Source organism: Nicotiana tabacum, chromosome 13, assembly GCF_000715075.1.
Source record: "Nicotiana tabacum cultivar K326 chromosome 13, ASM71507v2, whole genome shotgun sequence".
NCBI classification, from domain to species: Eukaryota; Viridiplantae; Streptophyta; class Magnoliopsida; order Solanales; family Solanaceae; genus Nicotiana; species Nicotiana tabacum.
This window is the reverse complement of record NC_134092.1, coordinates 119,422,402-119,434,095: the sequence shown is the minus strand read 5'-3', so window position 1 is coordinate 119,434,095 and position 11,694 is coordinate 119,422,402. Positions and strand designations below refer to the sequence as shown.

Genomic DNA, 11,694 nt, shown 5'->3' with positions numbered 1-11,694 from the left:
GTGCATTTTTGTGTCAAACAAGGTTGTAATTAGTAAGAATGAAATATTTGTAGGAAAAGGTTACCTCACCGAGGGCCTTTTTAACCTAAATGTAATGGTTGTGGAAAATAATAATAATATTTCAGCTTCTTCTTACTTACTTGAGTCAAATGATTTATGGCATGTACGTTTGGGTCATGTCAATTATAAAACCTTGCGAAAAATGATTAACTTGGAAGTACTGCCCAAGTTTGAATGCAAAAAATCAAAATGTCAAACATGTGTGGAATCTAAGTATGTTAAACATCCTTATAAGTCAGTTGAAAGGAATTCAAATCCTTTAGACTTAATTCACACAGATATTTGTGACATGAAGTCAATACCATCTCGCGGTGGAAAGAAGTATTTCATAACTTTTATTGACGATGGTACTCGATATTGCTATGTTTACTTACTGAATAGTAAAGATAAAGCAATAGACGCATTCAGGCAATACAAAAATGAAGTTGAAACGCAACTTAACAAGAAAGTAAAAATAATAAGAAGTGATAGGGGTGGTGAATATGAATCTCCTTTTGAAGAAATATGTTTAGAATATGGAATTGTTCATCAAACAACATACAATTCGCTCAACAAATTGGCTATACATTGCACTCCTTCCTCTCAGCATTTTCATACGATTTTCTGAGTTTATACTCCTTCGTTCTGCATTGTTTTTATCTTCAAACAAAGCAACTGTAAGTGTGATTTGCTACTAAACTTTGTGTTCGCTGAAACACTGGGGTTTGAAGTACCGGTACACCAGTGTGTTATTCGTTCTATCCTGGGAGGAAATAATCCATTACCTTGGGTACTAGGAGGGGATTAAATTCCTTAAGATTATTATTCCCGCCAATGTGTGTTGAGTGTTGAGTGTCTTTCTTCAACATCTGCTGCACATATATATAGCAGCAAAATGTTGAAGAAGACCAAACGTCCACCCTCCATGGTGGAGCAAGCATTACATGTTTGTGGAGCAAGCACTTCATGTTTGTGGAGCAAGCACTTCATGGTGGGAAGAGCATTAGGCGGCTGCCAAATTGTCAATACACGGATTGAAAAATATCCGTTACAAATGCGGATAATCTTACGTTAATATTTACTATTAACAAATAAATTTGGTCCAAAAAATTAATCAATCAATCGATCATTTGACCAAATCCAAATCCAAATCCAAATCCAAATCCAAAGCCGAAGCCGAAGCCATAGCCGTAGCCGTAGCCGAAGCCGAGCCGAGCGAGCGACGACGATGACGGCGCGAGGCTTGCTTTCTTCTTAACTCTTTAAGAGCTACAAGAAGAGCAATTATATATATACCCACCAAAATTGTCTTCCTCTTCCAATATGGGACAATGTCTCATTGTCAAGAGGGGAAAACTTAAAACTTTACTCAAAATTTCATTTTTCCTCCATTTCCCATTCACCCTCATTTTAAGAATATTTTATCTTAAAAACAAAAACCTCAACAATCCCCCACATGAATGGGGAATGGCTATATCACGGAAGTATGCATGGAAAAACTGTGTGATTTACAAGTAAGGATTAATCGCATCTGGATAAGTAGGTTTCCCTTTGAACTTTCCGTAGTAAACTTATGTCGGATATACTCGGTCAATCGGTAGATTTGATATCTTTGAACCGTCGTTCTTTGGTGTATACCTAGACAACCATAAGTCATACAATCAACCCTTAACCATCTTTGGTTCTCATTGTTGTGTTCGTTTCAGCCATGAACACCGCCTGGTTTCATAAGTGCGTAGAGAACTGGCCTTACAAAGTTCTGCTTGAAGCGGCTAACACTTCACACTTACATAGGTGATTCCTAAACGTGTCATCCTGTAGATACACTATTTGATATACCCCGTATCAAATTTAGAAATCATTAAAAAGCCTTAATGCTTTATCCTTGGTACTGAACATTGTCTCATCACGAGAACGGACTAAAATTTTATTTGACAATATTGAACCGTCATTAATGACTTTGTTTGATCTCCTTGAACCTAGATCTTGGGATCTCCAGTCTTCTAGGTAGAGTTACCGCCACAATGACTTGTTCTCGGCCATAGCCCCATTCCCCTTGATGATTTCTCAACTACCTCTCTAGTTAGGCCTTTTGTAAGTGGATCCGACACATTATCACTTGACTTTACATAGTCAATCGTGATAATTCCTCTAGAGAGTAATTGCCTAACGGTTTTATGTCTTCGTCGTATATGACGAGATTTACCGTTATACATAACGCTCCCAGCCCTTCCAATTGCCGCTTGACTATCACAATGTATGCATATTGGTGCCAACGGTTTGGGCCAAAATGGAATGTCTTCCAAGAAATTTCGGAGCCATTCAGCTTCTTCACCGGCTTTATCTAAGGCTATGAATTCAGCCTCCATTGTAGAGCGGGCAATACATGTTTGTTTGGACGACTTCCAAGATACCGCTCCTCCACCAATAGTGAATACATATCCACTCGTGGACTTAGAATCAGTTGAACCGGTGATCCAATTTGCATCACAGTATCCCTCAATCACCGCAGGGAAATTACTGTAGTGCAATTCAAAGTTCTGGGTATGTTCTAAATATCCCAAAACTCGTTTCATTGCCATCCAATGAGATTGGCCTGGATTGCTCATATATCGACTCAGTTTACTTATAGCACAAGCTATATCTGGTCGTGTACCATTCATGATATACATTAAGCATCCCAACACACGAGCATAATCCAATTGTGATATGCTTTGGCCTTTGTTCTTTGCTAATGCAAGATTCACGTCAATTGGAGTCTTTGCAACTTTAAAGCCCAAGTGCTTGAATTTTTCAAGTACTGTCTTAAATATAATGAGATTGTGATAATGCCAGACCTTGAGGAGTCTTATTGATCTTAATTCCCAGAATTAAATCAGCAACTCCCAAGTCTTTCATATCAAACTTGCTATTGAGCATACGCTTAGTAGCATTTATGTTGGCAATGTCATTACTCATTATCAGCATATCATCCACATATAGGCAAACAATGACTATGTGATTTGGAACATTTTTAATGTACACACATTTATCACATTCATTTATCTTAAAACCATTTGACAACATTGTTTGGTCAAATTTCGCATGCCATTGTTTGGGTGCTTGTTTTAGTTCGTAAAGAGACTTAATAATTCTATATACCTTCTTTTCTTTACCTGGAACCACAAACCCTTCAGGTTGTTCTATGTAAATTTCTTCCTCCAACTCTCCATTTAAGAAGGCCGTCTTAACATCCATTTGATGAATTTCAAGACCATACACTGCAGCTAATGCTACCAACATTCGTATGGACGTAATTCTTGTAACGGGAGAGTATGTATCAAAGTAGTCTAGACCTTCTCGTTGTCTATACCCTTTGACTACGAGCCTTGCCTTGAATTTATCAATAGTTCCATCATCTTTGATTTTTCTCTTAAAAATCCATTTAGAACCCAAAGGTTTATTTTCAGGAGGAAGATCAACCAATTCCCATGTATGGTTGTTCAATATGGATTCTATTTCACTATTGACTGCCTCTTTCCAAAACAATGATTCCGAAGAAGTCATAGCTTCTTTAAATGTTTGAGGCTCATTCTCCAATAAGAAAGTCACAAAATCTGGTCCAAATGAAGTAGACGTTCTTTGACGTTTACTACGTCTTGGATTCTCCTGATTACATATACTTTCTTTTGTTTCTTCCCGAGGTCGTTTAGATCCTTCACCAAACGACTCACATTCCTTTTTATACGGATATATATTTTCAAAGAACTCAGCATTATCTGATTCTATAACCGTATTATTATGAATGTCGGGATTTTTTGATTTATGAACCAGAAATCGATATACTTTACTATTTGTCACATATCCTATGAAAACACAATCAACGGTTTTCGGTCCTATCTTTACCCTTTTGGGTTTAGGAACTTGCACTTTTGCCAAACACCCCACACTTTAAAATAATTCAAGTTGGGCTTCCTTCCTTTCCATTTTTCATATGGAATGGATTGTGTTTTGCTATGGGGCACTCGATTTAATATTCGATTAGCCGTAAGAATGGCTTCCCCCACAAGTTCTGTGGCAAACCAGAACTTATCAACAACGCATTCATCATCTCCTTTAATGTGCGATTCTTTCTTTCCGCAATCCCATTAGATTGGGGCGTGTAAGGGGTTGTTGTTTGATGATTATTTCTGTATTTGTGTTATTCTTATTATTCTGCAAACTAAAACCTTTGTGGTTTGTGTACTCCCATTTTGGAGAGTTAAGCCTTCGTGGCGTTTTGTTGGATATTAAAATCTACGTGATTTTTACTCCAGTTTGAAAACGTGTATTAAACGTTTGTTTGTCTCATTCTTTTACATAAAAAATGATGACTGAAAGCGAAAACCAAGCTGTTCCGATGGTAACTGCCAACGCATCGACAAGCCGAACACCGGCGTTGGCACCGACAGAAAAACCCGGAAAATTTTTCGGGATTGATTTCAAGCGCTGGCAGCAGAAGATGTTCTTCTACTTAACTACGTTATGTCTACAGAAGTTCATCAAGGAAGATGTTCCTGATCTGCCAGATAAAACTCCAGATAATGAACGCTTTCTCGTGATTGAAGCGTGGAAACATTCTGATTTTTTATGCAAGAATTATATTCTTAGCGGACTGGATGATAATCTGTATAATGTATACAGTAGCGTGGAGACGTCAAAAGAATTGTGGAATGCGCTTGAAAAGAAATATAAAACTGAAGATGCCGGGATGAAGAAATTCGTTGCCGCAAAATTTTTGGACTACAAAATGGTAGATAGCAAATCTGTTATTACCCAAGTCTAGGAATTGCAAGTGATTATTCATGATCTACTTGCTAAAGGTCTTGTCATCAACGAAGCATTCCAAGTAGCAGCAATGATTGAGAAGTTGCCTCCGTTGTGGAAGGACTTCAAAAATTATTTGAAACACAAACGAAAGAAAATGTCCCTTGAAGATCTCATTGTTCGGTTGAGAATCGAAGAGGACAATAAAGCTGCTGAAAGGAGAGGCCGTGGAAATTCAACAATAATGGGAGCAAATATTGTTGAAGCTAACAAAAAGAGAAAGAAGGCTTCTGGTCCAAAATACAACCCAAGCAAGAAGCGGTTCAGTGGAAACTGCTACAACTGTGGGAAAACTGGACACAAGTCTACAGAGTGTCGTGCTCCGAAGAAAGACAAGAAAAGAGGTCAAGCAAACATGGTAGTAAACCATGATGATGTTGATAACTTGTGTGCCATGCTTTCTGAATGTAACTTGGTGGGAAATCCTAAACTGTGGTGGTTTTATTCAGGAGCCACTCGCCATGTTTGTGCAGTTAGAGAGGCTTTGCTACCTATGCTCTTGCTGAACCCGGAGAGACAGTTTATATGGGAAATGCTTCAACAGCAAAAGTTGAAGGATATGGAAAGATATTTCTGAAAATGACTTCTGGCAAGGTCATGACTTTGAACAATGTCCTTCATGTTCCCGAAATGAGAAAGAATTTAGTCTCTACTGGACTTCTTGTTAAGCACGGTTTTAAGTGCATTTTTGTGTCAAACAAGGTTGTAATTAGTAAGAATGAAATATTTGTAGGAAAAGGTTACCTCACCGAGGGCCTTTTTAACCTAAATGTAATGGTTGTGAAAAATAATAATAATATTTCAGCTTCTTCTTACTTACTTGAGTCAAATGATTTATGGCATGTACGTTTGGGTCATGTCAATTATAAAACCTTGCGGAAAATGATTAACTTGGAAGTACTGCCCAAGTTTGAATGCGAAAAATCAAAATGTCAAACATGTGTGGAATCTAAGTATGTTAAACATCCTTATAAGTCAGTTGAAAGGAATTCAAATCCTTTAGACTTAATTCACACAGATATTTGTGACATGAAGTCAATACCATCTCGCGGTGGAAAGAAGTATTTCATAACTTTTATTGACGATGGTACTCGATATTGCTATGTTTACTTACTGAATAGTAAAGATGAAGCAATAGACGCATTCAGGCAATACAAAAATGAAGTTAAAACGCAACTTAACAAGAAAGTAAAAATGATAAGAAGTGATAGGGGTGGTGAATATGAATCTCCTTTTGAAGAAATATGTTTAGAATATGGAATTATTCATCAAACAACATACAATTCGCTCAACAAATTGGCTATACATTGCACTCCTTCCTCTCAGCATTTTCATACGATTTTCTGAGTTTATACTCCTTCGTTCTGCATTGTTTTTAACTTTAAACAAAGCAACTGTAAGTGTGATTTGCTACCGAACTTTGTGTTCGCTGAAACACTGGGGTTTGAAGTACCGGTACACCAGTGTGTTATTCGTTCTATCCTGGGAGGAAATAATCCATTACCTTGGGTACTAGGAGGGGATTAAATTCCTTAAGATTGTTATTCCCGCCAATGTGTGTTGAGTGTTGAGTGTCTTTCTTCAACATCTGCTGCACATATATATAGCAGCAAAATGTTGAAGAAGACCAAACGTCCACCCTCCATGGTGGAGCAAGCATTACATGTTTGTGGAGCAAGCACTTCATGTTTGTGGAGCAAGCACTTCATGGTGGGAAGAGCATTAGGCGGCTGCCAAATGGTCAATACACGGATTGAAAAATATCCGTTACAAATGCGGATAATCTTACGTTAATATTTACTATTAACAAATAAATTTGGTCCAAAAAATTAATCAATCAATCGATCATTTGACAAAATCCAAATCCAAATCCAAATCCAAAGCCGAAGCTGAAGCCGTAGCCGTAGCCGTAGCCGTAGCCGAAGCCGAGCCGAGTGAGCGATGACGACGACGGCGACGGCGCGAGGCTTGCTTTCTTCTTAACTCTTTAAGAGCTACAAGAAGAGCAATTATATATATACCCACCAAAATTGTCTTTCTCTTCCAATATGGGACAATGTCTCATTGTCAAGAGGGGGAAACTTAAAACTTTACTCAAAATTTTATTTTCCCTCCATTTCCCATTCACCCTCATTTTAAGAATATTTCATCTTAAAAGCAAAAACCTCAACAATCCCCCACATGAATGGGGAATGGCTATATCACGGAAGTATGCATGGAAAAACTGTGTGATTTACAAGTAAGGATTAATCGCATCTGGATAAGTAGGTTTCCATTTGAACTTTCCGTAGTAAACTTATGTCGGATATACTCGGTCAATCGGTTGATTTGATATCTTTGAACCGTCGATCTTTGGTGTATACCTAGACAACCATAAGTCACACAATCAACCCTTAACCGTCTTTGGTTCTCATTGTTGTGTTCGTTTCAGCCATAAATACCGCCTGGTTTCATAAGTGCGTAGAGAACTGGCCTTACAAAGTTCTCCTTGAAGCGGCTAACACTTCACACTTACATAGGTGATTCCTAAACGTGTCATCCTGTAGATACGCTATTTGATATACCCCGTATCAAATTTAGAAATCATTAAAAAGCCTTAATGCTTTATCCTTGGTACTGAACATTGTCTCATCACGAGAACGGACTAAAATTTTATTTGACAATGTTGAACCGTCATTAATGACTTTGTTTGATCTCCTTGAACCTAGATCTTGGGATCTCCAGTCTTCTAGGTAGAGTTACTGCCACAATGACTTGTTCTCGGCCATAGCCCCATTCCCCTTGATGATTTCTCAACTACCTCTCTAGTTAGGCCTTTTGTAAGTGGATCCGACACATTATCACTTGACTTTACATAGTCAATCGTGATAATTCCTCTAGAGAGTAATTGCCTAACGGTTTTATGTCTTCGTCGTATATGACGAGATTTACCGTTATACATAACGCTCCCAGCCCTTCCAATTACCGCTTGACTATCACAATGTATGCATATTGGTGCCAACGGTTTGGGCCAAAATGGAATGTCTTCCAAGAAATTTCGGAGCCATTCAGCTTCTTCACCGGCTTTATCTAAGGCTATGAATTCAGCCTCCATTGTAGAGCGGGCAATACATGTTTGTTTGGACGACTTCCAAGATACCGCTCCTCCACCAATAGTGAATACATATCCACTCGTGGACTTAGAATCAGTTGAACCGGTGATCCAATTTGCATCACAGTATCCCTCAATCACTGCAGGGAAATTACTGTAGTGCAATTCAAAGTTCTGGGTATGTTCTAAATATCCCAAAACTCGTTTCATTGCCATCCAATGAGATTGGCCTGGATTGCTCGTATATCGACTCAGTTTACTTATAGCACAAGCTATATCTGGTCGTGTACAATTCATGATATACATTAAGCATCCCAACACACGAGCATAATCCAATTATGATATGCTTTGGCCTTTGTTCTTTGCTAATGCAAGATTCACGTCAATTGGAGTCTTTGCAACTTTAAAGCCCAAGTGCTTGAATTTTTCAAGTACTGTCTTAATATAATGAGATTGTGATAATGCCAGACCTTGAGGAGTCTTATTGATCTTAATTCCCAGAATTAAATCAGCAACTCCCAAGTCTTTCATATCAAACTTGTTATTGAGCGTACGCTTAGTAGCATTTATGTTGGCAATGTCATTACTCATTATCAGCATATCATCCACGGTAGAGAGAGCAATCCACTATATAAAATAAAGTTCAAAATATCGAGAGAACAACCTTACAAAGAGGCAAACACAAGTGGGACATTAACACATGTCCCGTAAAGTTCTCCCCCTAAATTAGATTTTCAAACCCCTTATGACTACATTGTGGATGTATTGAATAAGAAGAAAGGATCCTCAATTTATAAAAGTCCAAATATTTTCCTCCAAGAAAAGGGACTAGCCAAATATGAGAGATTTATAATTTCCTTTTAAAAGAAGGAAAACTCAATTATGGTAAATATGTTGATCTTTGTTTCAAAAGACAGAAAACCAAATATAGTAAGAAAATCAGGACAAGACCTAAAACGAATCATTTATAAAACTTAATTCAAAAAATTCTTTCAATATTCAATCGAACAAACATTGGGAAAAATTAAAGAAACAAAAACAATTGGACAAACATTGGGGAAAAAGAAAAACAAAAACAATTTAAGTAACAAACATTGAACCATCCTTGCAGCTTATGTAGGATGGGAAAAGTTGAAACAGTACTGATCACCATTCCTTATAAAATTAAGGAAGGCAAAAGATTATTGAAATGGCAATTCCTCCTGATCTCTCCCTTTCGACCTGTGAGGACATCCAATTGACCCATGTGAATCATTGCAGATGCAAATTTCTTAGCCCAAACTGAACCATATCTTGCATTAAAGTTCACCATTTTGGCAGTTGTAGGATTGGCCAGTAATGTCTGATCAGAAATCAACAGCCCCTTTTTACTCTTTAACGCCGCGTAGTATTTGTTATCCAACCAGTTTGGCGTCAGGACATCAAGATTTGCAGGGTTCGCGACTCCTGTCCCATTTGTAAGCGCCTCTGGCGGGCAAATGGACTTCAAGAAGTTGGCGTATTCAGGATCAATTGGCAGATTTTGTTGATTGTTTTGAGGGTAAAGGCGGTTAGCAAAAACAGCGCAGTGAGCAATGCCAATGGAATGCGCGCCAGATAGGGTCACCATTTCATCAACGGACATACCTTTTCTGGCAAAGCTCTTGACTAGTTCCTTGGCATCGACGAATGGAGAAGGAAGATTGGTTAATGTTTCAGAGTCAATGGAAACACGACCATCACGACGTCCAGCTTCGACATCATAGTTTATTTTCCCAACTTTATAGGAACTGTCACGAGCAGCAAAGGCAAGAATGTCAGCACAGGACACAGTTCCAGGGCATGCTGCCTCAAGTTGTGCTTTTGCTGCATCAACAACCTCGAAACCTCGTAAACTGTTCTTGTTAGGAACACCTTCCTTCTCTGAGTTTGCCCCATCCAATAATACTGATGCATCACATCCCTAATTATATAAATAATTAGGTGAAGTAATTATCAAAAGAAAATAAAAACACCAGCATGCATGTGGAAATTAAATCAGCACATATAATCAGAGGCGGAGAGAGTTCTAGCGGTAGAATCCAGTAATTTTAGCCAAAATTCTGTGTCTACAAATAATTTATCCTGAATCCAATAAGCTACCTTTTCTAGAATTCAGAACTCATAAACTCAAAAATTTGCATACGTACCCTGACGAAGCAGTCATGAAAATGTAGCCTGATAAGGCCAGCAGCAATGCCTGGATTACGCGATACGGCTTTGTATACTACATTTTTCACAATTGCTTCAGCAGAGGGACAGCTATATCTATAGAAACCAACTCTAAGTGGTGGCCATGTTATTTTATTCCCATAGGCAAGAGATGGTACTGAAAAAGATAAAATCAGGCAAGCTAAAAGTGCTAAAACAGAAAGGTTGAAGCTCTTGGAATCCATCTTTTTAAGACACAATAGCAGCTAGACACTATGAATTTTTCTTAGTAATTGGTTTTCCTTAAGTGATGGATATAATTTATGAACACATTGGAGTATTTATAGTTTAAGAAATTAATTGAAGGAACCATTCCTATGTAACAAAATTAGCAAAACATGATAGCCTGTAACACCAACTGTATAGCTGAAGTATTCTTGAGCCTGTTTGACCTTTGATGAATTCCACACTACCACCTTATTATATCATCCATGAGTAGATTGACACTCTTTTTACCCCTTAATGCTAAATTTCTACTCTCTCTTCCATTTTATCTGACATTATTTGCTTATTTTCGTTATATAAAAAATGACACATTTCTCTTAAACTTTTCATTTTATATTGCTGAGATTACATTGCATGTTCAAGATCGAGGCATCTCGGTGCACGAAGCATGCAAGGATCACACCCGAAGTTAGGGGCGGACGCACGTTAGGCGAAGCTGTGTCAGGCAACACCGCTTCATCGGAAAAAATACTGTGAGGAAACGGATAAGTAAGAAAAATGACACCACTTGACACAAACGCGTTAATTATATGCCTAATTTTGCTCTAAGAGGTCAGAGGGTTCGAATCGCAACTAACATGTAGTTTTTCCAAATATTTCAGAGAGCCTCTATAATTAAAATTTGTGATTGAACTCAGGGCCTTTTCTAACTTAAAACTCAACAAAACTAATGGGCTAAAGCTATTTACTGTCTAAAATTATGATAATTAACGTTATTTATTCCAGTTCTTCTATAAATTTCGACACCACTTATAATTTTTTTTGCATACGCCCCTGCCCCAAGTTCAAAAGGTCTCTAAGATCATAAGTTACAAAAGTATTTCTTTCTTAAATTTCATGTCCAGTCAAATACCGCGTATAAATTAAAATGGAGGATGGAAGTAGTGCTCATAGGGTGGCAGAGATGATTGATTATATATTGTACATAAACTAATAAAGAACATTCCTAGAGTGCTCCTCTCGATTCTTTGTTCTTTCTGCAATAAAATCGATTTTCATTTGACTGAAGATTTGCTTAATTGGTCGTGGTATTGAAAAAACAAGATCGACTTGGTATTTGAGTTGGCTTCTTTAAGGGTTTGACTTCTTGACTTTCCTCTTTCATCTTCGTCTTCAAACTCCAACATTCCTATTCTATAACAAGTAGGGCAAGAAAAAATAGAAGGAAGCTTGATTCTTTGCTTTTTTGGATTTAATTAAAAGAAAAAGGAGAGATTCTACTTACATATATTATACTTCGAAGAAAGAAAAAATACTCCCAAATA

General features: G+C 37.7%; 1 protein-coding gene across 1 annotated transcript; it reads right to left on the bottom strand.

Moving 5' to 3' along the window:
* Positions 1-8,936: 8,936 nt before the first annotated feature.
* LOC142168416 (peroxidase 5-like) lies at positions 8,937-10,445 on the bottom strand. The gene is made up of 2 exons (XM_075229093.1): positions 10,144-10,445; positions 8,937-9,917 (listed from the first exon to the last, which is right to left on the bottom strand). Exons 1-2 carry the CDS (start codon positions 10,387-10,389, stop codon positions 9,132-9,134), a joined length of 1,032 nt encoding a protein of 343 aa, XP_075085194.1. The 5' UTR covers positions 10,390-10,445; the 3' UTR covers positions 8,937-9,131.
* Between the last annotated feature and the right edge of the window lie 1,249 nt (positions 10,446-11,694).